Source organism: Labrus mixtus, chromosome 15, assembly GCF_963584025.1.
Source record: "Labrus mixtus chromosome 15, fLabMix1.1, whole genome shotgun sequence".
NCBI lineage: Eukaryota > Metazoa > Chordata > Actinopteri > Labriformes > Labridae > Labrus > Labrus mixtus.
The window spans coordinates 13048003-13075798 of record NC_083626.1 but is presented as its reverse complement, the minus strand read 5'-3'; the positions used below and the strand labels follow the sequence as shown (position 1 = coordinate 13075798).

Here is a 27796-nt window from a genome sequence, read left to right as displayed (position 1 = left end):
ATTCAATTTCATTAGCCTACTTTTTGACTAAAGAAACAAACTATCATTTAGGCCTATTCATTTTCTGACTACACATTCACTAACAACCTATATGATGTGAAGTTATCAATAAATAAGGTGTTGGCCTATTATTGGCATAATGACCAGAAAGTAAAAGAAGATGGCTATATGGCTGTTTCTTGGTGACTGCAGTGTTTAGGGTCCTATTATACAAACTGAATCAATACATATAATACTCTATCCTTCTCTAATGACCTCCTTCCAAATAGGGATAAGTTTGTTGGGGGGGAACTACACTGCTGGTATGAGTATAGGCTATTTTACTTCAGGCACACGGCCAGCAGATGGCGCAGTTGTATTTATGACCGACAGAGTCTCAAGGTCACTGCAGCAGACGTCCATCACTCTGGAGCTCCAGCATCTACCGGTGATGCTGCGTTCACTGCAAGACGTCAGACGTTAAGTGGGAAACCCACTACTCACGCATGCTGTGATTCACTAACGCAATGTCCTGATGAATGAATGGTGCAGTCTGTTGTTTGACTGAAAACCCTCGTGAATTAGCTCTACATTCTTGAAAAGAAACGAAAAGGCATAAAACCCCTCCAGTTAAAATACTAGGCTATCAGACAAAGCAGCAAATAAAGGAAATATAACGTCTTCTAAAATAATCTTACGAGTGAGCACCTTTATGTCAATTTGCATGTCAAAAGACTTGCAAAAAAACAGGGGCACTTTACATTGATTTGATATCATTTGGATGACGATGCCATACGATGGACCAGGCTATGCCATACAAGATGTTGATTTTATTAAGGCCCTGTTTTTCAGCCATTTTTGTTTTAAAAGTTAAGACTCGACATCTTTTAACCCGCATAGCCTATTACAACATTCGGTATTGTCATGTAAATGTTTGGTCCTGTAAGAAACACGCACCCCTTCATTGCCATATATATTTTTTTTAATTCTTTATGGAAATAAAAGAGTCAGTGTCATAAAACGGTAATCTTAAAGGACATGTGACCAACGACGAACCACTGCATCGGAAACCCATGCCTGCCTCTCTGCACGTAGGCTACTCACAATGCGTCATCTTTCCTCATTCTGCCTCTTACGTTTTCACACGAAAAAATACTGCATTTCCCACAATTTGGCACAGACAGCTCAATTTATGTTAACAATACGTGTTTTTACATTTATTTTACCAAGATTTTAAAAAGTCGCAACATCCTCGACCTAATAAGAGATGCGTTGCATGAAGTCAGTCTGACTCCCGATGGTGAACGTGCATCTCTCCTCGCAGTACACTGCCTCGTGAGTCTGTCCCAGCCAATGGCGTTGCTCTGTTGCTCGTACTTCCTGATTCCGTCCACTTATCATTGAGCCCGAAACGTCACGAGCGCCTTCTCTGCCTGTCCGCACGAGAGAGACAGCACCGTTCCTTGCACACAGTTAGGAGGAAAAGGTAACTTTGTCACCGTTATTTCATCTTTTTTTGAATGCAACCTAGAACAGGGAGACAGCCTTATACATTTAAATGACATATTCTAAGATAGTGTTGTTTATATTAACTATTTTTCTGTTTTAAAATGTGTACATTGTGTTCCTCGTTCTTGTGTAACCTCAAAGTCTTGTCCTTGTGTTATCTTAAACGCTTTCATTGGTTTATAAGCCTTCATGTTTCCAAATGCTGTAGGCTACTTTATGCTTCTGCGATTTGCTGGATGGAGTAGTTTGTGGCCCACCGTCTATTTTTAAACCAGGCCGTCAGCTGGCGAGATGTCACTCCATTTAGAACTGCAGGGTGTGTGGGAAAAGGGGCGTCAAGTTGCAAGTCCGACTTCCCAACAGTCTTTTCCATTTGTCGAAGAACCAATATGTCTTTGTTGTTTAAAGTTGGCCAGGATGTGATGCGGGCTAAGTCTTAAGAAACAGACAGTGAGCTACCAGTTGCATGCAGCAGACTTGGGGGTGTGTCCACCGGTACAGGAAAATTACTGAATGAAGCAAGCAAGATAGAAAAAGCGTCAGTGTCCTTTTTCTTTTTTGTTAGTTATTTCTCTGCCTAACAAATCTTAAGAATGTACGTGTCCTTTAAACAGGCCCTTCAGTTATTATCCTAAGACCTCATTACCGAGTTAAAAGATATTTGTTTTTAAATGAATGAATATTATACTTGTTATTAACACTCATATATTGCTTGCTGGCAGACCCTAAGTTAATCTTACTGAGGGTTTAGCCAAACTAACAGACCTACACAAGTATCAGGTATCAATCCTTTATTATTTATTTATCCATGGTTGCCATTTTGTGCTGCCATTAGCTCCTTGCCCTCAACTTGCCATGATCTGGCAGCAATAACAAACAAAAGGATAATACATGTACTGTACTGTGTGCAGGATTATAAAAGTCTGGCTGTAACTTATATTCATTCGTAAATATCTGCAGCAAATTTTCTTTTTGGTACAATTTGAATTTCATAAAATTGAATAAGTTAGTACCAGAAACTCTTCAAATAGTTTCTTTTTACTAAGACAAACAGCCAGAACCCCAAAGATAATCATTTGAATTAAATAACTAAAATGAAATTTTAATGTTGAAATACAAGCATCCTTCCAACATCAATATCCTGATCGCAGAAACTCATCTGTTGTATTTCAAATCTGGGTCAGTTTGATTAAGAATAATACAAACTTTTAAGGAAAAGTTTCAAAAAGTATTAAGGTTCAATACCCAGCCCCAGTAAACCATAAATATTTCCACTTAGCCGAAGTTCAGGGTCTCTGTGTGCTTTTAGGTGATTTTGCCTCTTGGCTGTATCCTGTGGCAAGTTTCCGCACAGACTTTTAGGCCAGAGGATTTTCCATTGATTCTGCTTTGTCCACTCTTATAATGCTTTGCAGACTGCACTAGAAGTTCACTCATGCATTTAAAGTGGATAGTCAAGTAGGTTGTTGCACAGTTTCAGGGCAAGTTAGATAAAACAAAGGGCAATCAATAATGCAGCAGTCAGCCATGGCCACATTTCGTCTGGCTCAGAACTCTGATTGACCTCAACTACTGGAATTTAGAGCGATAATAAAGGCTCCGTGAGATAGACCATGACTGAGGCCTTTAACCCATATCAGTTGAGTGTAACTCAGACAAAAAGAAGTCAAACATGTATTGTGCCAAGTGACCTATTGTTGCTTATAGTGGGGTTTCACCATTGTTATCTAAAGGTCTTACCTTACTGTTTGAGTTTTGCAAGTAGTTTTCAATGATGTGTTGCAATCCGAAACATCCTGAATGAACCTGTGGAGATTTGTGTTTGCTGCATAAGCCACGCCTTTTCTGTGACTAATATCTCTGTGATCCTGACCAGCCCGCATCACTTGGTCCAGGTCCTGTGACTAGTCAATACATACCATAAGAACGCTCTTCAATTGATCACATTTTAGTCTTTTTGAGTCATTGAGCATTCAATTTGTGCCCACTCACTGTTTCATTCTGAAGTTTTAATCCAGTAAGTAATAGTGCGGTGTGACTGGCGTCTGCATGGCTTGTGGAACAGCACTTCACCGACATCTACTTCTGATTCTTTCATCTGCAGATCCAGAACCATGTCTATCCTGAAGATCCATGCGCGCGAGATTTTTGACTCCCGTGGCAACCCCACTGTGGAGGTTGACCTTTACACCAAGAAAGGTACTGTATGGCTTATATTTATGATTTCATGTACTATATGTAGCTTAGAAATTGTGTTCAAGGTTTGCATATTTGGCTATCAGGCCTTTAAACTCTTTATATTATAGCTAATGTTAACATATCCATGTCTTCAACTGTACATTTTCAGTGTTACAGTTCAGTTTTGCAGAAGTAAGATTGTTTTATAAAAAAAAAAAAAAGGTGTTTTCCCGTTAGTAAGCTAGTGAATACGAGTTAAGTTGGGGATTCTGATGGTCAAACCAGTGTAGTTTCACTACACTGTTGCCAGCTCTGGTCTCCGGGTGGATCGGATCAGATGGTGGATGTGTGAAAATAGCCCCTGTAATATCACACTTTCTCTCCAGGACTCTGTTACTGTAATGGTTCCTGTTTGTGGGCACAGATGGCTCACACACCAACTATTACTAGTAAACCTTTGACTTGAGTTGAATTCGTAATATGCTATGCAAGTAAGGCTGTCAGATAAATGAAACTACAAGATGCTTCTCTCGCATAATAAATTACTGTATGCTGGATTACATAATAAATCTGGTGAGCACAAAACGTCTAAAGCCTGTAACGTTGGACACGTCTGCCAAGGTTCCGATCATTTTATTCAATCAACTAATGGCCCAACTCTAATTGAAGCTTTTCCTGGGAGATGTTCTGGTGTGAGAGCTCAAAGAAAGGACTAGCTCAACCTAATGAAATGTCCGGGGAATGTTAATGAGCCAGCCTGATTGACTACTGACATGGAAGAGAGCGAACAGGCTTCACTGCCTTGAATACACTGGCTGGACTTCTGCTGCTCTGTTTTCATTCAGTCATTTTCGATGGTTGCTTTGTGCTCCAGTTTACTGTAAACTGCACCTTTTTTTTATTTTTTATTTATTCTCTATTCAGTCAGCAAAGCCTGCAGGAGCATCATTAACAGTTTAGACCAAAGCGAGTGTGCTGCACCCAGAGCATGTCTGTCATAGTTACTGTAATATCTTATGTAACCAGTTTGCCCCTCAGTCACTGGCACACTATAAATCTTCCTCTGCTTGTTGATGGAAGGATGTAGTTTCAGTAGCTCTGGTAATCGAGACAGACAAGTACGTTAGCTGTTACTGTTGAATTCCTGTGCAAAGTGAGCACAATATAAAAGTGCTTTAAATTATATTTAATTGTAACTTAAAACTTGTATTTTGATTCAATCTGAAAAACCATTTACAGTAGTCGGTACATTCTACTTTTATGGAGGGGCAGTTGTACTCATCCGAATATGTGTTAATGAGATATTATGAATTCCTGATGAATTGGTGATAGCATCCTCCATCTGCAGCCAGGTAATGTCTTCATGCAGATGATTTGTTTGGTCTGAACTCACGGCCGTGACAGCGTCTGTCCTCCTGTCCTAAGCCTTAAATCCCCTGAGACTCACACCAGGCCTGCCGCTCCACTGAGCACACAGAATAGATTTTTGCGCTTTCCAAATTTCTCCTCACATTGCTCCCAAAAGGCAAGCCTCTTATAAAGGGGTGTGGCTTCCCTCCGTAGATGCACTGCACATGCTCAGTTGGCACCCTGTCTTCCCCTGTTACATCACAGCCATCTGCAGCACGACCAGTACCACTTGCCCCACACATGTTTATTTCTCTCTCTGTGTAAGAAAATGTCTAAGCTGATTGGATGTCATTCCCCTAGTACTTTATGCCTGCTATTGCTGCTTTAATATCAAGCAGCCATTGTAGTCCTTTATGCTCTATTACATGTTTGGCTCTGCAGATTAGTAGTGGTAAATATCACACAGTAGTTATATACAAAGTTGTACATCATTTTATCATAATGTTGGTTTATGTGGTAAAATACAATTTCAACACATCAAAATGCCGTTAGTGCTTTGCTGCCATGACACAGCACTTCAGGAAATGACATTCGCAATTTGTCCTCTGTGTCTCCAAGGTCTTTTCAGAGCTGCAGTGCCCAGTGGTGCTTCCACAGGCATCTATGAGGCTCTGGAGCTCCGCGACAATGACAAAACACGTTACATGGGCAAAGGTACGGCACCTTTTATTAATTCACTTCTGACCTTCCTGGCTACCTCTATTGTATTGCCTTCTTTTCACATTCATTTCAACACTTCTATAAATACTGTCGTCTGCCCTCCTTTCTACCCTCTTCATTTCTGATCTTCATCTTTCTTCCTCCTACTAGGGGTCAAAAGAGCAGTTAAATATATTAATGATTTCTTGGCCCCTGCATTGTGTAACCAGGTAAATAAAGTGTGATGCAAAAGGATTTAGATATTGGTGTGCATTGCAGCATGAAGAATGGGGTTTGCATTTGAAAATCTAACCTTTGCAGTGTGTAACAGATGTTCACAGATCTCAAAGGAATAAAACAAATAATATTTCACTGTTAACACATCCTGAAAGATAGAATGAGGTGCTCTGAGTTCATCTGTCTCACCCTGCTCTGCATGGTCTTCTTCTGTCTGCGTCAGTCATGGTCTGCTTGTCCGTTGCAGGTGTCTCTAAAGCTGTAAATCATATCAATACAACTATTGCACCTGCACTGGTTAGCAAGGTAGGACCATTTATTGTTTGCCCAATATTACAGTGTGCTAAAGCTTCAAATGAATTAATCAGTTCCTTCAATTCCTTTCTTTATATATCTTGAAGATTCAATGGAAAACTATAGACAAACATTAGTAACATTTGAAGCAGTACTGTCTCTAAATGACTAAAAGGATAATTTAATAATAAGAAAGAGGACATAACATTAAACTAACATGTTGAGTGTTGTATTCTACTTTGACTTTTGCACTCTTTAAAAGTATATGTATAACCAGAATATCTACAAACCGTTACACTGAGATGTTGTGATAAGTCTAACATTACTAGAGCTTGTTCTTGATAACTAATACATTAATTCAAACCTGGTTGATCTTTTAATGCATCAGAAAGTACAGTTAAAGTTGTCTTGTTTGTCTAATCCAGGATGTGAGCGTTCTGGAGCAGACAAAGATTGACAAGCTGATGCTGGACATGGATGGCACAGACAACAAGTGTAAGTTTCTGCTTTATGAACTAAACTGGGTTGGCCAATATAAGTATCACTATAGTGCATTCGTTTAGATCCTAACGTCTAAGAGTAGAGTTCTGTCTACTCTCTGGTAGTCTATGGAAGTAGGTGATACAAAAGATCTATATATAAAAATAGATTTTGTCACTGGTCAGATATTGAGTGATGAATTTATTGGTTTAAGCTACTGACTTATTGAAATATTCGGGTTATGTGTTCAACTTCATTGTAAGCAATGTCGAAAGTATAGTGATCTGTTTTATTAGAATACTTTTGCAGATTTCCTCATCATCAAGAAGTGTCTTAAAAAAATATATATTTTTAACAATAACCAACGCATTAAGGAGCTGTGTGAGTGAAGAATATAGATATCAGAAGACGGTAATGTTTCTTAATAATGCAGTATTGATAGAATTGACGATGAATCAATGACAGATTTGTATATGTCATACAGGTCAATAAAATATTATTTTTTTCCCTACGCTCCCTCAGCTAAGTTTGGTGCTAATGCCATCCTGGGTGTCTCCCTGGCTGTGTGCAAGGCTGGTGCTGCAGAGAAGGGCGTTCCCCTCTACCGCCACATCGCTGACCTGGCTGGCAATGCTGAAGTCATCCTCCCTGTCCCTGTGAGCTTATAATGAAGTGACCCTTTACACTATCAATAATGTTTTTATCCAAAGAACTTTTTTTTCTGCCGTGATTTAATAATGCTGAAAGCCGATCCCCTATGTTTCCCGCTAGGCTTTCAATGTCATCAACGGCGGTTCCCATGCTGGCAACAAGCTGGCCATGCAGGAGTTCATGATCCTGCCTGTCGGAGCCAGCACCTTCAAGGAGGCCATGCGTATTGGTGCTGAGGTTTACCACAACCTGAAGAATGTCATCAAGGAGAAATACGGCCAGGATGCCACTAATGTGGGAGACGAGGGAGGCTTCGCTCCCAACATCCTGGAGAACAAGGAAGGTGAGCCAAACATGACATTTAGACTGTCTGCAGGGTAACAGAAATTGGATCCAATTTCTACATTGTTTTGATATTTTTCTTTTTTAAATGAAAGAGTAGATCATGGATCAAAGAAAATTGTTACAGTGTGTCTTGAAAGCATTTCAGTCTAAGACCTTCCAGGGAAGTGCTTCTCTTATCATGTCACTCTGAGGCTGATACATGGTTTCTAAATTAAGGCCTCCACTTAGTACCAAATGCTTTGACTGCCAGCCTCTGCCTCCAGTGTCAGGTCAGGGTGCTGATACGGCAAATACCCTGGTGAAGCGGTCTTCTGCAGTGACTCCATCATTTCAAATGAATGGTTTGAATTCAAATACCAAAAGCCCTGGGCACTTTTTTACTGTGGTATTTTTTTTATCTCAGCACTGGACCTGCTGAAGAATGCCATCGCCAAGGCAGGCTACACCGACAAGATTGTCATTGGTATGGATGTGGCTGCCTCTGAGTTCTATAAGGCTGGCAAGTACGACTTGGACTTCAAGTCCCCTGATGATCCCAGCCGCTACATCTCCCCTGACAAGCTGGCTGACCTGTACAAGAGCTTTGTCAAAGATTACCCCGGTGAGTTTGTTTGAAAACTATTGGTGCTAATTGAACCTGAATATGTAGAGTTTCCAGGATATCATAGAGATTAATTTAGCATAACATGACCAGGCAAAGCATGAAGAGCAGCTTCCAATAATTGTACAAAATCCATCTCGTATCAATTAAGAACTGATAAATTCTAGATTCTGCAAACAGGTTTGCTTGTGGCGCCCATTCAATCTTTCAGTATACTATCAATAAATCGTATTTTGATTATAATGTCTATGTCCAAAACTGTTATGTTTTGGCTCAAATCACTTTTCTCAGAGTTGTGTTAAGCCACACATTCTTTAACAGCTGATTTAAGAATGGCCATAACTTCCCTCTCACCTTCCTCCTGACCTTCCTCCTATTGTTACAGTGGTGTCCATTGAGGATCCCTTTGACCAGGATGACTGGAAGGCGTGGGCCGATTTCACTGCCAGCACTACCATTCAGGTTGTTGGTGATGACCTCACTGTCACCAACCCTAAACGCATCGCCAGGGGTGTGGCTGAGAAGTCCTGCAACTGCCTGCTGCTTAAAGTCAACCAGATTGGCTCTGTCACAGAGTCCCTGGACGCGTGAGTGTCCCCAGCAACGCTGTGCAGTCACAGTTGGTTCCGTTTTTGTTTTGTTTTTTAGTTTAATCTGGCTAATTGCGCCAACTTGTGTCTTTTTCTTTTAGCTGCAAGCTGGCTCAGAGCAACGGCTGGGGTGTGATGGTCAGCCATCGCTCTGGAGAGACAGAGGACACTTTCATTGCTGACCTGGTGGTCGGTCTCTGCACTGGACAGGTAAACCTTTAACTCACAGGTATCTTTCAGTGGTATTTTGAAGCTCAATGACATGGTCGTAGTAATATTTTTTTTAAGCTGGTGATTCAAGCTATTTTCTGTAGGTTTTGTTGATAATTGTATCAGACATGTACAGGGGCTATAGCCCTCCAAGCAGGTGACCCGAGTTCAAGTCTGACCTGCGGCTCATTTCCCTCATGTCATTCCCCACTCTCTCTCCCAATGTCCTGCTATATCCACTGTCCTATGTAAAAAATAAAAATAAAAAAGCCTAAAAATACATCTAAAAAAAGAGACATGTCATTTTATTCCTTCCTCAGATCAAAACAGGTGCACCTTGCCGATCTGAGCGCTTGGCGAAGTACAACCAGCTGCTCAGGTGAGTCAATCACAAACATATTTGCACTCCTAATGGCTAAGTAAAACACTTGAAACAACATTTTTATTAACAGTATGAGTATGAGGCTATACATCCATCAGTTTTAGCACACAGTCATCTCTCTCTTCTAGGATTGAAGAGGAGCTTGGAGACAAGGCCCGCTTTGCCGGCCAGAACTTCAGGCACCCCATCTGAGCAGGTCTTCCCTCCTGGGCCTCTGTGTGTTCATTGCTCATAAAATATCCACACATATATAACGCCACGCTAGATTGCCTGCCCTGTCCAGAGAGAAGATGAGAAGAGAGCATCGCTGAAATCCAAGGTCCAAGTCTGTGGTCTGTGGTGTGGAGGAGCTGCAGTATGTGATTACCACAGTTCAGCTCACCTTCAAACTCTGCTTTCGGTCCTGACTAGTGTTGGTCCTTCTGTTTGTGTCTGTGTAACTGTGTGAGAGATTTTTTTGTTAAGCTTCTTGTGAGTTGTAGTGATTTCCTGAGTATGTGAGCTACTGTAACGTAAGTACAGCTCTGCCTCGAGCAGAGGTAACCGTACTGTATGTGCAATGTGTTGCATCTGACAAGGTCTTTTGTTGCTGTAAGCGTTGGCAGAAATATGAAATAAACAACATAGTTTGAAATATTTTGTGATTTATTTGAATCAAAGAGTTCAGATGTTGCTTAAAATAATGGGATTCTGAGTGATTCAGTAATTTCTTTCTGTCCTATAATCGTATAACTTTAAAATCCCTGTATCAGTTTAAATTTGATCATAAACAAAATTTCAAAGAAGGGAACGGAATAGTAGCTATAAAAAAATATATGGTTTTAAACTTTCCAATTTTGATTGTATTTTCAGCCTCTAGCTCATGCTGATAACTATCAAGTTATACAAGGTTGTAATTATAAATCATTAAGGGCTTTCTTGCGATTAAGTGAAAGTATTTTAGGTGAAGGGCCCTGCTTTTATGTGTGAAGTGTTTGATGTAATCTGAGAGGCACAAACATGAGCTCCGTGCTCTGGTACAAGGTTTCTGCCCCCTACAAGTGGAAGAATCCAGAGGCTCAATGCAAGCTCTTTTTGTACGGAGCCTCGCCAAGATAAACGAGGGTCTATTCACCGGGGTATGGTACTGAGAAAGGGATTGCCAGCTGGGTCTGTGCCACTCCAATTCACTTTGTGTGAGGCCTGTCGGAAAGGGCCTCCGTTGTTCAACCGTCACCAAGGAGATGTATTACAAATCACAGGTACAAAGAAACTAGCAAGCATATTACAGAATCCACAAAAAGCATGTGGCTTCATTTAGCAACACATCTTTCTTCAGCATAAATTAACAAACAAAAACGTAATTCAAGGAAGTTTAAAACAGGATCAAAGTAAATCTGTGTAACTCACAAACTGATATAAAGCATAGCTAAAATATAGGCCGTGTTTCTGTGTAGCCCACGCTTTTCTTTGAGACGTACGCCATCTAGTGGTCACATCTAGGCAGTTCATTTTCCTAGAACCCATATGCAGTGAAGCTGATAACTTCTTGAAAACATTTGTTTTTAAAGACAAGTGATGAATGTTGGTTTCCGCAGCTCTGCCATGAAACTTTTATTATTTACCAATCCATTCTATCTCATTCTGTGATTACATTTACATGTATTATTACCTAACCACATTTTTTTGGACCACTTTTAATAGTTTGTACAATCTTTATCATTAATTTACAGTATTAAGTGCTGCAAATTCCTCCAGTCTCACAAGATCTATTTAGATCTATTATCTTGTAATTTTGTTCTTTTTTGTCACTTTATTCTTTCACAGAAGAGTACCTTTATGTTTTATTAAATTTTGCTTTGTTCTTTTGTGTCAGGTGTTCTCTTCTCTGAACCATTACATGTTGTATTTATCTAAATTATAATTGTTTTAACACGCTGTATGGTGTTAAAAGAAAAACTATTTGATTTACTATTGCTCAAGTCTCCCTGGAGTTATATTTTTCAAATCTATTTTCTTATTTTCTCTATTTATATTATTCTTTTGAAGGAGCTTGGGCCCTTTCATACTCAGTTTTGCAGGGCTTCTTTTTGTCGGGTTATAAGACATTTTATTTTTTGTTCAAGCAGGTATCAATGTGTATTTCTTTCGACAAAAAATATAATTTTCAACTGTCTTCTGTGATACAATACCTATTTTTTAACATCAGGGATGTTTTCTTTGCAAGTTTTTTTTTATCCGTGTATGCCTTTTAATATAAAAATGTATTTATTGTGCATCAATTACTGCTGTTCACTAAAACCTCCCAGGAGAATTATCTTCTGTTCTTCTCTGTTCTTCACTGACAGTCCTTATGTAGTCTGGAGATATCACATGTTTATGGGGATGAAGATAGACTGTATATTCACAGAGCAGACACACAGACTGAAACACTGCCACTCTCTCTGTGTGGACGATCCCACTTTTGGCCAGTGGGTGACGATATTTTACCGGTTGAACTTTGAGAACCCCCCAACTGTTCTCACCCCAAGATGAAGAAGGATGCTGTCATGCTGAGTGCCCCTCACACACACATACACACACATATACACACATATACACACACACACATACACACACACACACACACACACTAGTCTGAGCATTCCGGCAACGATTACTCCTTCTTTATTCTCAAGTCCATCATTTATGACAGCATTATATCTACCGTGCTCCGTACCGTTATAGCTACCTTCGAGTATATATACACAGGTGGCACTGCTGTGCTCCTCTGTGTAGTGGAGGGGCTAACTAACGTTGGCTAATTGCCCCCGCTACTGCTGCTGCTGCTGCTGCTGCTGCTGCTATTGTTTGTTGTTGCAGTCTCTCATCAAACAAATCACTGATGTTGTAGATCAAGCCCTGTAAGGTAAGTGTTTTGAGCTTCAACCACTCGTCTTCTTTGCATTTCACGTTTATTCACAAACTAAACTAAGAAATGACAAACACACAGGAACACTTTGTTAACTATGGTGTGTGAACGTTCACCCTTGTTGCTAGCTATTTGGCTAATTTGCCTATTAGCATCAGCTAGCTAGTTAGCTGATAGACTTGTTTGCCCCCTCACTGTTGCTGGTAACCATGGACTAATGTTAGCGGCTAGCGCCAGTGAGTAGCTCTGATTGGGAACACCATGCAGAAGGGGGGTATTGTCTGGATACGAACAGCTCGGTGACAACGGTTAGCACAGAACACATGCAGCACACTCAACATCACTATATTTCATGAAACGCTTTGTGTTTTTGACGTGAACTTAACCTCGCAATACGTCTTATCAAGCGTCCTCCCACACTGAATTAGCCGGTGCAGTTGCTATGTTTGCAGGGAGTAGTCGGAGCCCATTCAGCTATTGTCATTAGCTCATGGAGATGTTAGCTAGCGAAGCTAACTTGCTGTCTTTGTCTCTTTGACTTTTGCTATATTATTGTTGTCTAGCTCGAAGTTTGCGTGTGAATACAAGTTTAGCCCGAGCTTGTGTTCAGCAAAGTTGACACATTATAACGGCACTGTTATATTGGCATTTGGAAATAAAGCTGCAAGTCTTGTGACATCTTCATTGAAGAAATTTGTCAACAAGAGGACTCTTGTAGAATTGACATTTTACACCTTTCAACTCTGGCAGGCAGAGTTGTTCATACCATTTGAATGAATGGCAGTAACTAGGCTACATAGAGAGTAGAAAGCCATGCCTGGTTTGTATCTTTTTTTTTTAAGTGAAGTGGAATTTATGCAGAGTTTAGTCTAAGTTATCATAAATGTGAATTCTGAAATAGTAAACAGAACAATTCACATACTTGTGTGGCTATAGGAATGTTGCATTATCCAAACTTAAAAGATAGTTGCTGTTCATTTTAATCACTGTAAACGCAGAGCCATTTAAAGCTAATACTTTCTGTATGTTAAGTGCCTATGACTCACTCCTGACTGATTCTCTTTCTTGTGCCTCACAGGCAACATAGTCAACAATTGTGGACCTCATAACTAATGAAAAGGCAGGATGCTCATGATCAAAGCTGCGAGAAACATTTGTTTTGTTCCATACATGCCAAGCTATTTTCATCCCACTGAAAGGCCGTAATTTAATGTTAACAACAAAGCATTTCCTTGTCAAAGTGCCACAATATCACGCCATGTATTAGGAAATCTTTAATAAACTATCTGATATCCTGCCAGCATTGCGTCGTAAAACATAGGTACTCTCAACACCACATTATGTTTAATGACTGTAAACAAGCCAACAGGACAGCCTGGACAGGCTTTGGTACTTAGCAGTCACCACCTCTCTGTTCAGTCATTGCCTCCTGTTCAGACATGACTCTGAAGGGAGAGGTCACTGAACAAAAAAACAAAGTTCATGCACACATCATCACATATGTCTGTAATGTCTCTTACACTCTATGGGTTTCTAACAAACGGTCAAGTGAGGGGGGGAAAAAAAGGCAAAATTACACCCTAACATTGTGTGCGGAACAGCAGCACTCTTTTGAAAAAGTAACTTGATTAAACAATTAACTAAAAGTAGTTTCCTTTGGTGTATGAAATCAGATTTTTCAGACATCCTTTGTTATGTGAGTCATCTCTGGCTTAATTATAGACCCCTTTACACTTTTTATTTTAGCTCTATGCATTTTCAAATGCCACATGTAATGTTTAAGTGGCTTGTCTGCTGCCAGTAGCTCAAGGGTTGTGACTTAGATTTTCTTTAAACTACCACTTAGACTGTAAACATGCCAGTTTGGGTTGTAGAGGTCTGCCATTACTGGCTATACGTTAATTACTACTTAAGCATGGCTCGGACAGAAAAGCACCTTAATGTCTGTTTTTTTGTAGAAAGACAGTCACTCAAAGTCAAGATAAAATATATATCAGAACTGTTTTTATCATGTTATTTCCTTTTTTAAATGAATGTACTCTGATTCCACATTACTTAGTCTAGGAGTCACAGGAGGTCAGAGTGTTTTATAGTGTTTCAATTTGAATGGGATCTGAAGCGCAGCAGTGGGTAAAATTACTTTGAGTCACATATCCAATGACACAACCTGTCTATTGAATGTTAACCTAGCTGGGTGGCTTCAGCAGCCGCCGCAGCAGAGTAATGATAAGAGGAGTGCAATAACCCTGCTATTTTCCTTTTAATGCCTTATGTGTGTTTGAGTAATGGCAGCTCCTTGTGAGTTATGTGTAGCAAATGGAAGGCCAGACACTGTTAAGAAAAATCCTTTTTTTTCTCTGCAACCCTGACAACTCTTTGTTTGAAGATTTGTCAATACACATGCTCAGGAATTCAGTGTTTGCATGCTGCGCTCGAATGGCATCTTGCTGTTTCTCACTTCCATGCCGTCACTAAGTCTTTCCTTCACCATGAATTGTCTTGAAAGATGATTCCCCATTATAATGCCTGGCTCTTGTCTCACAGCCGCTTACTATTGTGGCATTGTGTTGCAGTATGAGATGGTGCTGTAACCTGTTATCACTGTGGCTAGCCTGTATTTTGAAAGAGGCATTCTGCTCTCCAGAAGGCTATTGTGTTTCAGATAAGGGTGATTAGGCTGATTTATTGCTTTGTGCAAGATTATATTCCCAGAGTTTTTAAAAACAGAATGAAGTTAGGTAAGCAGTGACATTTCACATAAGGGTTGTAATTTAATTCCAGAGAGTGTGTTGCCTTGCATTTATATTCTAATGACTTTGCATCATTCGTAGCTGCATAAAAGATACAGTAGACAAAAGGGAAGCAAATGGATAAACTGATGTAGCCTTTCCTTTACATTGCATGATAGCAACTTCACTGCGAGATATCTGGCTGTTACAACGAAAATTAATGCTCTGAACAAAGGAGCAATGTTCGCTCAAAGACCTCTTGATGGGCCATTCAAGTGCTGTATATTCATTAAAAATAACAATCTGTCAGCACTTACTGACAGCACGCACAACAAGCCAAGCTCTCTTTATTGTTCTCCGAAGATGTTTTTCAGTTCCTGTGCCAAGAGCTGGGTAATTGGCTGTAGCAAAGCCTTGCATGTGTTGTTTTAAGATATTGGACTGACACACACAGGGCACACACACTGGCAGAAATGAGGCAAGCACTCTTCCCCCCCCCTTCTTCATCTCTTCCTCCTCCTCCTCCTCCTCCTGGCTTATCCCAGCAAGTCAGAGGAGGCAAGATGCTGGATGTGTTTTGTGTTCTTTGACAGCTTCCCTTCACCTCTCATAAGAGGAGATCCAAGCATGCTGCATCATATCTCATCTTTGTTTGATTCAGGACTGGCTGTGTTGCTCCACAATTGTGCCAAGGAGATAGCATCGGCAAACGCTACCCGTGTTAACAATTGTGAGCTGTCGTGCTACATACTGCTGCTAGTATTTGATGAACAAGATGTGATTGAATCTGCTTTTTTTCTTTTCTTTTTTTTTGCGAGCATAGCCATGATGAATTCGGTCCCACTTTGTCCTGCAAATGCTGCCTGTGTCTTTTTGGGCCGTCTAAGCAAGGATTCACGTCTCTCGACTAATCAGCACCGTTGTGTTTCATGAAGTTATCAGCCCTTTGGCTGGGTCTATGTACAGAAATCTCAACATAAAAATTCTCTCCATATTTGCCTCTGCCATGGGGCTATATAAGGATGCATAGTGTTGCAACTCACCACATTTCAGTGTCTTTTATGATATGTGTACACAAAAGCTTGAACCATGGAGTGTGTGGAAACTGGAAATAGAGGCTTGGCTTGACATTTGCAAGAATTGTAGAGCAACCACAAACAAAGTACAATGAATAGATGAGGCGAGTGCAGCACTTATTTATTTTTTACATATTGTTAGATTTCCTAAAGCTGTCTTATTATTATATGTTAAAACACACCATAACATAGCAGTCTTTTTCTTTATTAAGGCAAATGATAGCACTTAAACAATGGCAAAAGGCATGAATTGAAAGTGTTCAAAAGAAACAGTCAGCCATTTGCCATCACAGTAAAAGAGGAAAATGAAATGGTGTAGGATCAGCTGGCTGGCCCCTGAGGAGAGGGAGAGAAAAGGGGGAGAGGTGAGGATGAGGAGGAGGATGAGGAGGAGGAGGAGGAGTGCTTTGTCGCTGTGTATGTGTGTGTGCCAGTGCTTATTAGGTAAGAGATTGCCTCATGTAATGACACGGCATGGCGCTAGTGGTGCAGAAACACAAACAATGCATACCAGTGTTTTACTGCGCACACCCCCTGCAGCTGCCTGCCTCAAGATGTTGATATAGACATATAGGCTCTCCCTAGAATATTTCTACATCTCTAGATAGTGTTCTTTTTTTCTCTCTCAATAAAACACACATTTACTCCATCCAGCAGCCAATAGCCCTTTCTCTTTTGTAGCACAAACAAAAGGTGGGGGTGATTAAAAGAGAAGAGTACAACAGAGTCAGTGCAGTTTTCTATCAGCGCTTATTGTTGCTATTGACAGCGGCCATTTTTCAGCACAGATGTCTGTTAGTAGATAGACTACATAACTCTACATAACATTCTTGTCACACAGTTAAGGTTTCCATTAATGTAATAAACCCATTACACGCAGCAGTGGGCTAACTCCCTTTTTATTCATTGGCTTGGCTACAAAAATAGACCCGTTGCAGGCTAAGCTCTGTTGTTTTTTTTATCATATAGAGCCACCCTGATTGGCAAGTCCAAAGAATACCGTCGATTGGACTGTTTTATAGATGTGTCAAAAACTACCGTCTTTTCTACAGTTAAATATGTCTATGTCATCAGTTTAAGTGACTTTGAATCCTTGTTATAACTGTGTTAGTTTCTGTGCAGTATTGGTTATGTATAAAGGGCCTCAATTTGCAACACTGTGGAATGTGGATGAGACAAACCAGAAATACATCCTTTTAACAATGCACTGGTTGTGCTCTGTGGCCTCTCTGACTTATACGGTTATTGCTCTGATGTTGTGACCGTGCACATGAGGCTCAGTTTGTTTGCAGAGCTGCACAGCCCAGACCTGTGACTGATGTCTTAATGGAGACAGCACACAAGTCAGTGGCAAGCTAAGGGTTCATGCAACAGTAAAGAGATGACCTTAATGGCATTGTGGCACTCTGCACTTTCCCGTCCATGCGGGGCCTCAGGTATGCTGCGTCCTTGCTCGCCCTTGCAGGTGAGGTACACCGCTTGAGCCTTCCGTTTAGGTGCAAGGGACTTATGGCCAGATCGACTATAGGTTTACGGATGGACATCTTGTCTCTGTAGCGCAGTTCCAGCAGGCGGCACAGAGAAAATGAGTTCTGAGGATTGGGTTTAGATTTGCCACTGTAGCACTTCAACTCTGATACACTCTTGCTACCATCAGGGAAGGGCTGTCAGAGAGAGAGAGAGAGAGAGAGAGAGAGAGGAAGGGGAGAAAACGGCGTAGCACAGCAGAGCTATCTAATAGATCAATTTGTAATAAATCTGTTGCCTCAAGCTGTTGTTGTTCGCTTCTACTCAGTAAAAGGTGTCTGCGTTTCTCAGGCAAGAAAATGCTTGTCAGGCAGGGCATACAGAGCTATCAGTGAATGAGACGCGCCTAAAGCGCAGTAAATCATTTTCTCTGTGCTCAGTTTACATAGGTCAAACACGTTGCTCTCTTATCAGCGCATTCCATTGGTCAAAAAAGGGGGGTTATAACCGATCAATAGGGCTGGGCGTTGAAATGAGGAAGTAACGCTCCCCTCACATTAAATTTCCCCATTAACCAATATGAGCCATTTATCACGATGAAGGGGCTATTGATTAGTCTATCAGCAGAGGTTGGCCAATTTATTTGCCAGGAGTCACTCCGGAATGTGAGGATCTGTTGAAGTAGTGCTGCGTGTAAAAACCAAGCAGAATTAAAATGGCCCTATTATTATGACAACAGTTTGATCTTTAAGGTAACAAAAGAGCGGGGCCTCTATAAGGACCACAGGGGAGCTCTCCTGCTCCTCCTCCACTAGCAGCCATATGGACCGTACTAATTGTGTTTTACGCCAACCATTTTCACCAATGCATTGGGGACTTGTGGAAGTGCTGTAGCTATAATGTCACCAGCAGCGGGCTGGCTCATGAAAGAAACATTAGCGAGTGAGATGAGAAGACAGGAAGGCAATACACTGCGAGTCAACACAATTATTGATTTTATTCAAATGGAATCTGTGCTTCTCCGCTCTGAATCTGATGCTGGTTGCTTTCAAAGTATGATTTCTATTATTTCTTTTCCCAACTGGAGCTGTTCTCTGAAAGCGTTCGCTTCAGTCTCACACATGCACTTTGTCAATTGGTGAAATAAAACTCCAGGCATGATGCCAGTTTGTTAAGATATAGCTTAAGGAAAGGGCTTTTTCTTGTAATCCCATATATCTCTGAAGATGTTTTATCCTATTAATTCACTTCTGTTTCTGACCAGCAGCACATTTATCCAGCTGTAATTGCTCCTCTGCAGAGAAATCGTCTTTCATTCGCTTTGTTTTGTGACAACACAAAAGCTGAGGCCTGACTGTTGAATGTAAATGTGACATTCACAGTATTTGCTTTTGCCCTTCAGGCCGCGGATTGGTTGTAAAGCGTTTGAAGTGCTAAGTGTGACTGAGGCAAATCAGTGTGTGTTTTAACGTGTTTATAATATGCAATCATGAAAAGGGCACATCTATGGAAATGAGATCCTGTGAAGGAGGGGAGGGGCGCTGGAGGAGTGAAGACGCTGAGGTGTATGTGTGTGTGTGCGTGTGTGTTTTTCATTGTGTCCCTGCTAACAGTTTTTCTTGTAATTATTGAAATTGATGTTTGCTGCAGAGCTGTAAATCTGCGAAATCTCTTGTTAATAAAGCGGCAGAGGCAGGCGAGGCGTTAGGCTTGGAAATAAAAGGCAATCAAGCCTCCAACATCCTGCACCTCGCCCTAAAATGAAGCAGCAGAAATCCTAATTAACTGAGAGGACGAGCAGCTCTTACTACAGCACTCGGCTAGTCTCTGCCAGAGCTAGCTGCTAATGAAGACGCTTTTCTAGCCGCCTGCAACCTCTTTCTCTTTCACTCTCTCTTCCTTCCAGCTCTCTCTATCTGACTCTGGCTCGCCTTAGGTATTTTCTTCTACTTCCTCCCCCTCCTCCTCCTCCCCCTCCTCCATTGTGATGTGACTGTTGCCCTGATGGAGTGAGAGGAGCTCTGTTGCCTGAAGGTGTCCGGGAGTCCTGCACAGGAAAATCGGTGAGCTAGATGATGGCCTCTGTGATGTTATTGCTTCTTATGTAGAGTGCTGTGACAGAAAGACTGAGAGAGAGAAGGAGAGAGATAGAGAGAGACAGCGATTGATCTCCTCCCATTGATTTCATAGATCCTTTTTAAGATGACAATAAAGTTGTCTTCTTGTGTCATCCTCAAGTGCTCCTTTTTAAATCAGCGATGTGGCAAATTGCTCCTGTCATCAGCCGCCCATATTCAAACAGCCTATGAGTACAAAGTCAGGTTAATTCTTGCTCTCTACACTTGATATTTGTTTGTGCATGTGCAGCGACACAGCTAGGCTTTGAACCCTACATTCAGTAATTTGTTGGTTATGTATTACCTTACAACAAAGCTCTTTGAATTTAAAGGCTTGCAACATAGCTTTTATACAGAATAAGATGTACTTTGAGAAGGCAGGAGTATAAGCTGGGTCTTTGTTGTCACGGAGGAGTGAGTGATGATTGATTGTTTGAAACATGAGCTCACCTCAGCTCCTAGCCAGCTGCTTCTCACTGTTTACCTGTAAACTTGTACTCTCTGCTTTCTGCTTTGTCTGAGGATGGCCGCAGAGCTCTTTCCATGTCGCCTCACCCCTCACCCCCCCTCTTTGTTGTACCAAGCAGACCCCAAAGCCTCCAGGGATGAACAGACAAATAGAAAGACAGCGAGAGGTGAGGCTCGGTCCCCCTCCTTCACTCTACCATCTATCTCTCCCTCACGAGCACTCTGCCAGACAAGTTTCCAGGCACTCAAAAGCAGCAAATCGACTCACTGTAGGATTCACTGTCACTTAGCAGAGCTGGGGCACAGCAGCACACCAGGAGGCCAAATCCTCCTCCTCCTCTTCCTCTCCCCATTTCACTGCCTTCTCAAATGAAGAAAATGCTATTTGGCATGGCATTCCTCAGGCAGGGTTCTCTGTATGGATTGGCTTATTCCAGCCGGGCCCCTCCAGAACTCTTTAGATAAAAAAGTGAAGTCTTACTGGTGATGGCTTGATTAAGAGCCTGTTAGATTTTAAATAATTCAAACAGGAAGGGTCTAGTTAGCAGCGCCACAGCTTGATTTTTTAAACAATAAAATTTGCAGGCAAGAATGCAAAGCGCCCGAGCATATCTCTCATCAAGGTTGGTGTTGTTTTGTTTGTGCACACATTTCATGATTGTGATCGAGGGGGAGAGCGCTGTCAGAAACAAAGCAAACGATCTGCTCGGCACGAAGCCAGCACTCACTGCAAACGAGTGTAGTAACAAGACGGAGGTGGTGTCTGGCTTGGTGCTCGTGCACATGCACTCCAATGCAATGCACAAGTGTGTACACATGTTCGATGTAATGAACGTCAAAAAAAATCTCCTGACAGCAGGAGTTTAAATTTCACTCCTCTTTGTCACAGGCAGGAGATTCAGCACCTCTGGCAGCCCTCAGAGACCCTTTCTCAGAGAAGCAGTAGTCCTTCCTTTCTTCTCCCTGTTTCCCTCTGTATTTAGCTCTCAGACTTTTCCTCTAATCAACGACAGGCTTGAGAAAATCTCTACATAAAACAATACACAATACTGCTTTATGTCTTTTTTTTTTCTCTCTGACTCCTCCCCAGAGAGTTTTTGTCTTGCCTGTGCAGCTGCTGCTGTGAAAAGGATGACAACAGGCATAGAAAAACGAAAAGGACACATCTTCTTTACCCCCTCCCTTTTCTTCTTCTTTCTTTTCACTTCTCTCTATCTCTCCTCTATTCTCTCTATGCAGCTACCCAGCTAATGTGTGTACATTACAGAGGGCTGGCCTACCTCGAATTTGCTGTTATAGAGAGATAAAGACGATGAAAGTGGGAAAAACCTGTGATGTTCTCTTGGTATTTAGATGAGCAATTTTGGTGTGAATAAAGGTTAGGGTGGGTGTGTTTTAATAAAATTGGCGAGAGAAGGAGCTCATTGGGGGCAGGAATCGACAGGTGCAATTTAATTGTTTGTGACATACAAAATGAGAAACAATAATGTGTGACTAGCAGGCCCCGGAGATTACATCTGCACGTCCGCTTTAAGGAGTGTCAGAGAGATGCATTACCTTGTCTTTGCCTCCCTTTCTGCCCCTCTGAGCCATACAGCACTTGGAGCATTTAGCCCGCAGTGATTTCTCCCCTGTGCACCTCTGCGCCCTGTTTGTGATCCTGTGGAGCTGCTGGTATAAAACCTCCCAGGCTTATTGAATGAATTCATGTATGTATGTATGTCTGCGTCTGTTTGCTTGCAGCCCTGTTTCTCGACAAGTCTCTGCAGCACCGCCTGATTTGACTTGGTAATGGGCCATTGATGAGCCTTCAGGGAAATCGGGAAAAGGTGCAAAAAAAAAACAGTCCAGCAAAAACCCACTACTGTGAGGCGGCATTAAAGACGGTGTCAAGGTTTCTCACTAGCAATTGACAAAAGACACAGAGTGAAAAGAAAAAAAAAAAAAGGAAGACTGTAGAGATATAGCTGTCATCTGTTGTTGCCTATGGCTGCCTGTTATTCCTGCAGGGGGAGAAAGAAGCTTAGAGGTGGAGATGGGTTTCAGCACCCAACTTGATTTGTACTTTCACTCCTCTGTGCTGAAAAGCAGGTTCTCTCCGTGGGACAGCCGATTATTTACATCTTTAGCTGAGTTCATTGCTCACAGAATATCGAGTTCAGTTTGGAGGACATAAAAGGTAGCTGAGCCAGGAGTAGTACAGGAGATAAAAGCAGCAGCGCTTAAGCACTCTGTTATTTGAAGCACATTTCTACTGCTGTTGATGTAGCCACTAGCCTAATAATTCATCTTGCCTAGTTTTTATCACTCAGTGCACGCCCATGCACACACACACACACACACACACACACACACACACACTCACTCGACACAAATTCCCCCCTCAGCGGCGAGGACAGGCCCCCTCTAATATAAAACAAGCGATTCAGAGATGAAATGCTCATCATTCTGCCGTCTCACCGCGGCCATCCTGCAGTATGGAGTAGAGTTGCTACAAAAAGCAGGGGCTGCCATGCGCCCGGCTCTCTCACAGGGGCATCTTGTCTGTGTTATCACTCCAGCTAGTGCTGCAATTAATATTAATGTGCTTTAAAGCACGCTCCAGCAGCCCCGCTTCCCTCTCTCTCTAGCTTTGTGTGTGTGTGTGTGTGTGTGTGTATATATGCATGTGTGACTCAGGAGGAAGAGAGCAATAAAGCCAGCGGGGGATAAAAATCTAGGCAGGATATGACAGTCCTCATGTCAGCTGTCTAAGAGCTGGAGGGATATGTGGATAAAGACAAGGGATGAAAGTGAATCCCAAACAGTCAGTCAGACAGGCAGGTAGCTGCGCGGCGTGCAGGTGGGGAGACTCCCAGCGTCCTTGTCGGTTATAGGTCTGTTGGCTGTGCGCTGGCTGTTTATTTAGTCATGTTGTAATAATGCTTGACCTTTTCTTTCAAGTCCACGGCCTGACCTTTAGCACCTTACTCTCCTACAAATCAGTGAGTGTGCATGTGTGTGCGTCTCACACACATGCACACACGCAGAGAGGGAAACGAGCACCTCCTTTGCAGGGAGCTTCATGGTCTGCCAACTCCAGGAGTGGATTGTTCCAAATTAGTATGCATTAGGTGGTTAGTGCAAAGCATTTAATTACGTGAGATGGCACTAAACTGTCTATGTTATGATTAGCCCAACACGTTCCAACCTTAATTTCTTCATTTTTCCCTCTCTTGTCCATGTGTGAAGAGGAGCTATGGGGGATATAATATGTAGGGGAAAGAGGATGATGGGCAGGGGGTAGATGTTACAAGTATCCTGAGTTTATCTGCAGCCAGCAGTTTTCTTTATTTTCTTCACTTCCCATTCGGCGTGACCCTTGATACTTTGTCAGCTGGTATTGAATCATGCTGCCTTTTCATGTGTGTATGTGCACGTTCCTCTCTCTCTGTTTTCACTGAGCCGTTTTTCATGGTAGGCACGGCTCGGCTTTTTAATCTTGGGCAGCAGGCAGCAGTGGCAGAAGCAGGATGGGCAGAACCGGAGTGAGCCAGGCAAGCAGCCATCCAGTCAGTCAGTCAGTCAGTCGCTGCAGTGGAGCCCCAGCAGCTCCCCGAAGGAGCCCATTATACAGGAGAGATATCAAACCATGAATCATTTACACCAGTCCACCCTCCCTCCTCACCTCTCTTCGCCTACCCTTCCACACAGCCTTGATGCCTGGCCTGCCGCCTGCTTGCCACTGTCTGCATCTTTAATGAATGATTATTGTATTTTATAAACATGCGCTACCCTAATTAACATTTAAGTGATCATTTTCAAGGTGGACAGAAATGTTATTTCTCCCTCCTTTTAAGGAATTTGTTTGGCTCTGTGCTAGATTGAGAATGTCTCTCTAGGAAAAACAGATTTATTTAGCCTGACAGTGTGACATCCCCCCCCCCCCCCCAGGCATTCAAGAATAGCCTTTATTCAGGCAGGAGGTTGATAATAATACAACAGGGAGTTTTTGAGGGTTTTCTGGATTATATAGGAGTGTTTCCGTCTGGGGGTGTTTTGTGTAAAAGGTGTAGGGACACGGGTTAATATGCTGGAAAAGAGTGATTTAGGTCAGTGGTCTTGTCTGCATCTGTCACTCTGACAAGCTGCTGCTTTAAGAGCCTGAATAAAAGGAGGGAGAGAGAGAGAGAGTCGCAAGAACGAAAAAGACTCTTTCAAATGGAAAAAAAAGGAAACCCTGACTCGACTGTGATTTGTTCTCTCAGCGACAGGCACAGTGTTACAAGCAGCCGTTTGATATAAACCTAATCAGCTTCACCTCTTTATTGAGGATCAAGACACTTACAGCCTCTGCAAATAAGTGTGTGTCTCCCTGCCCTCCCTCCATCTGTTTTTTTTTTTTTTTTTTTTCCTTCTCTCCCACCGTTCTCTGCTCTCCCTGCTGTCATTTGCGCTGGTCATTTTTCCCTCTCTCTTCTCACTTTCACCATGCGGGTCTCTCTTTCCCTCTCGACATCTCTCCTGTGTTATCCCCCAGCAGCCCTCACCCCTTGTTTCAATCAGGACTGCACTCCAGTTTCTGTGTAAATATCACAATCACTGATGAGGAAAAAGTGCTGGCATCTCCACAAGGGGATTAGAGGAGCCATTTTGTGTATCATTTATTAATGGGTCTATCTCTTTCTTTTTGCCTTTGAGCTTTGTGGATTGGTTTCCTGTCGTAAAGGCTCACCTATAAATACATTTGTAGTACGTTTGCCCTCCCATAATAGTATGAGATTTGAGATTTTTCTCTGAGGAATTTCCTGTGGGCTTGGTTTTGATTGGATTTGTTAAACCTTATTATTTTTTTTATTCACAGTTGTGGATTTTCCCGCTCAATAACATCATCATAAAACAATGTTGCTAAACAAATATAAAAGACGTGACAATCAGATTCATCCTGTTTTCACCAGCCGGCGCTGATCATAGCCTTTTCTCCCTCTGGCTCATCCCTTTTGTTAGCAAGCCACATGGCTCCTTACTGGGCTTACTCTTATCAGTGCTAAATATTCAGCTGTAGCCCCATAGCCTAATCAGCCAGAGCATAATCATTGTCAACCAATTGCTTTCCTCTTGACCTCCCAGATGGAGGTATACTGCACAGCCTCTCCATAGCACCGCCTCAATTACTGCAGCAGTAATGGTGATAAAGAAGAGCACAGGCTCCAATGAAAATGGCTGATTGATGTGGACACACATGGCTTATAATTGGATTATAAGGGAAGGACGTTAATGGTGTTAGGGGCTCCGTGGTGAGGCAGGTTTCTAAAACTTGACCAGGTATTCAGGGATTTCTCTACCCGCCTCCTTCGCTAATGCAGTTGTGCATCATAACAGGATCCTCAGGGATCTCAGGACCACAAGCACAGCCCTCTTGTTCCACCTCTGCTGCTGTCAAGGGTGTGTACGTGTGCTTTTGTGTGTATAAGTGACATGCTTATGTGAACTACTAGTGACTGGGTCTTTTATGCAAGAGTGACAGCTGTGAGGTCAGAACAAAAAGCTGCCTATATTCACAGAAGCAGCCCTCCTCTACACACACACACACACACACACACGTACACCGAATTGTTGTTTGTATTTAGGGAGCTCAGATATGTCTGTCTGTTCTACGGTTGCAGTGAAAAAACAAAGCTGTTTAAAAAAAAAAAAAAAATCACTTTTATTTCATTAGTGAATCATAATTTAGCCATCTCTGCTTATTGACTAATTGATTAATCAACACATGCTGGCCAGTCTTGTTGCTGGGGGGAGGATTAGTGCTCCCCTTGTTGTCAAACTACCCCTCATTTATTTCTGTTTATCCTAATGGCGAGCGTTAAGAGAGGGATGTAATTAATTGACCCTGGCAGCTCGGAGGGGCTGTGGTCGTGGTCGAGTCTTGGAGCAGCTGCAGCTCACTGCACTGCCCACCGTCTCCTCCACCACCAGCCTTCCTCTCAGTGTGCATATCTCGTCCGAGCGCCCAGGACTCCCCGCTGACCGTTTGGCTCTGGGTAAGTGCAACGATGCCGGATGCCTGAGCCTGCGTGAGCAGCATTATACCAACTAATGCCTGAAGGAGTGCTCTCCCCCATTCCTATCTCGCCTCTCCTCCTTAGCAGCCGCTTAGCCAAGCCTGGTCGCCTGCAAAGCATAGTGCCTCTCTCTCTCTCTCACTCTGGCAGTTTATTAAAGGGAATACTGGCTTTTTCTTACCGCCCGTGTGTTTGATATTTGACAGTAGCAGAAGCTGTCATGGCAGATAAAAGGCTGCAGGCCCCTCAGAATTACGGTGCACGCAGCATCTGTATTTACTGCGTCATTCTCCCTTCCTCTGACAAGGGAGGAGGAGGAGAGGAGGAGAAAATGGAGGACAGGCTGCTGCATTCATGTGTCTTTACATTGACATGTCTCATCAGGGATAGAGTTGGACAGACAGTCTGCAGTGAAGCCATCAATCAGGCCTTTTCAATACGCCTGTCCAGCACACTGTAATACTCATACAGAAAGACTGACAAAGGACGGCATTATTGCTGCTGTTAACATGTTTTATAAACCTCTTATTCTGTTGGCTTTTGTCAGACGGAATAAGACTGGGGTTATTGTGGTGTGCTGGCTAAAGATGTCAAGAAAGACACTTTTTGTCTCAGAAATGATTGCTGGTGACTTAAATTTGCAAGTAAAACCATGAGGAGAAAAGTGGTTATTAAGTATATACATTTACAAAAAAGAAGAGGTGTTTAGTTCTCTTTGTGTGACTTTCTGATTCGTCTGATGCTTGCCTCTTAAACTTGTGCAGATAATTTGTAAAAATACTACGTTTCATGTCAGTTTTCTCTCTTTGAGCCTCGCCTTCGAGAAAAAACAGAACCATTTTCTCTAGCAGTCGTCCTCGCTGAGGCTGTGGGTCATGATAATTTTTTCACCGGGATCATTTCATTGAGCTTTAATTAACACAACAAGGATTCGCTGTCCTCCAGTGTCATCCACTCAAGACTCTAATACGATACTCATTAGTCAAACTCCCATTAACTCTTAAACAAAATGTTACTATGCTTTTTGCTACTTCAGTGTATATAAGGATTGATTATTTTTGGTTTTTGGATCATATCCTAAAGGTTGTCTAAGCCTTTATCTAATAGAATAAAACACAATCCTGCTTCTATTTTACTTGTCATGCTTCATCAGCGTTAGAAGCAACCAGCTGTCCGTCTCTGTCACGCGTCTTGATGCTGTAGGCTGTGGTGACAGCAAGACTAATGTATTCATGGCACCGCCATGGTGAGAGGCATTACTTTACCTTTGCTTAATTGAGGGGAAACTCCCCTGACACCTGCTTAGCACAGCGCTATGCTAGCAAAGCAGCCAAATCCAACCATAGGAGCCGAGGCCACTGAACCCTGACTGAGAAATAACACAACCCGAGACCACCCAGGGGCGGCTGGGGGGGGAGTGATTTAATAATGTTGATGAGATATTACACCAACCCTTCCTCTTCTCTCTCTCTCTCTCTCTCTCTGATTACATCTTACCTGGGA

The 27796-nt window shown here is 42.2% G+C and overlaps 2 protein-coding genes across 5 annotated transcripts in view; both read left to right on the top strand.

The window, feature by feature from the left end:
• Positions 1-1313: 1313 nt before the first annotated feature.
• Positions 1314-10139, top strand: eno1a (enolase 1a, (alpha)). 3 transcript variants are annotated; one of them, XM_061056886.1, is made up of 12 exons: positions 1314-1465; positions 3593-3687; positions 5635-5730; positions 6200-6258; positions 6672-6741; positions 7249-7382; positions 7498-7720; positions 8126-8323; positions 8709-8910; positions 9015-9123; positions 9444-9502; positions 9634-10139. In XM_061056886.1, the coding sequence occupies exons 2-12, from the start codon at positions 3603-3605 to the stop codon at positions 9695-9697; spliced, it is 1299 nt and encodes a 432-aa protein (XP_060912869.1). In that variant the 5' UTR covers positions 1314-1465; positions 3593-3602; the 3' UTR covers positions 9698-10139. The 3 variants fall into 3 exon arrangements, with proteins under 3 accessions (XP_060912869.1, XP_060912870.1, XP_060912871.1); XM_061056887.1 differs by lacking the exon at positions 6200-6258 and adding an exon at positions 5887-5945; XM_061056888.1 differs by lacking the exon at positions 1314-1465 and adding an exon at positions 3374-3505.
• A 1942-nt stretch (positions 10140-12081) lies between these two features.
• The window catches only part of rerea (arginine-glutamic acid dipeptide (RE) repeats a), a 122758-nt gene continuing 107043 nt past the window's right edge, over positions 12082-27796 (top strand). For both annotated transcript variants that reach the window (XM_061057663.1, XM_061057662.1), the window contains exon 1: positions 12082-12392. The gene's annotated coding sequence lies outside the window, so the exon portion shown is untranslated. The remainder of the gene's footprint in view (positions 12393-27796) is intronic.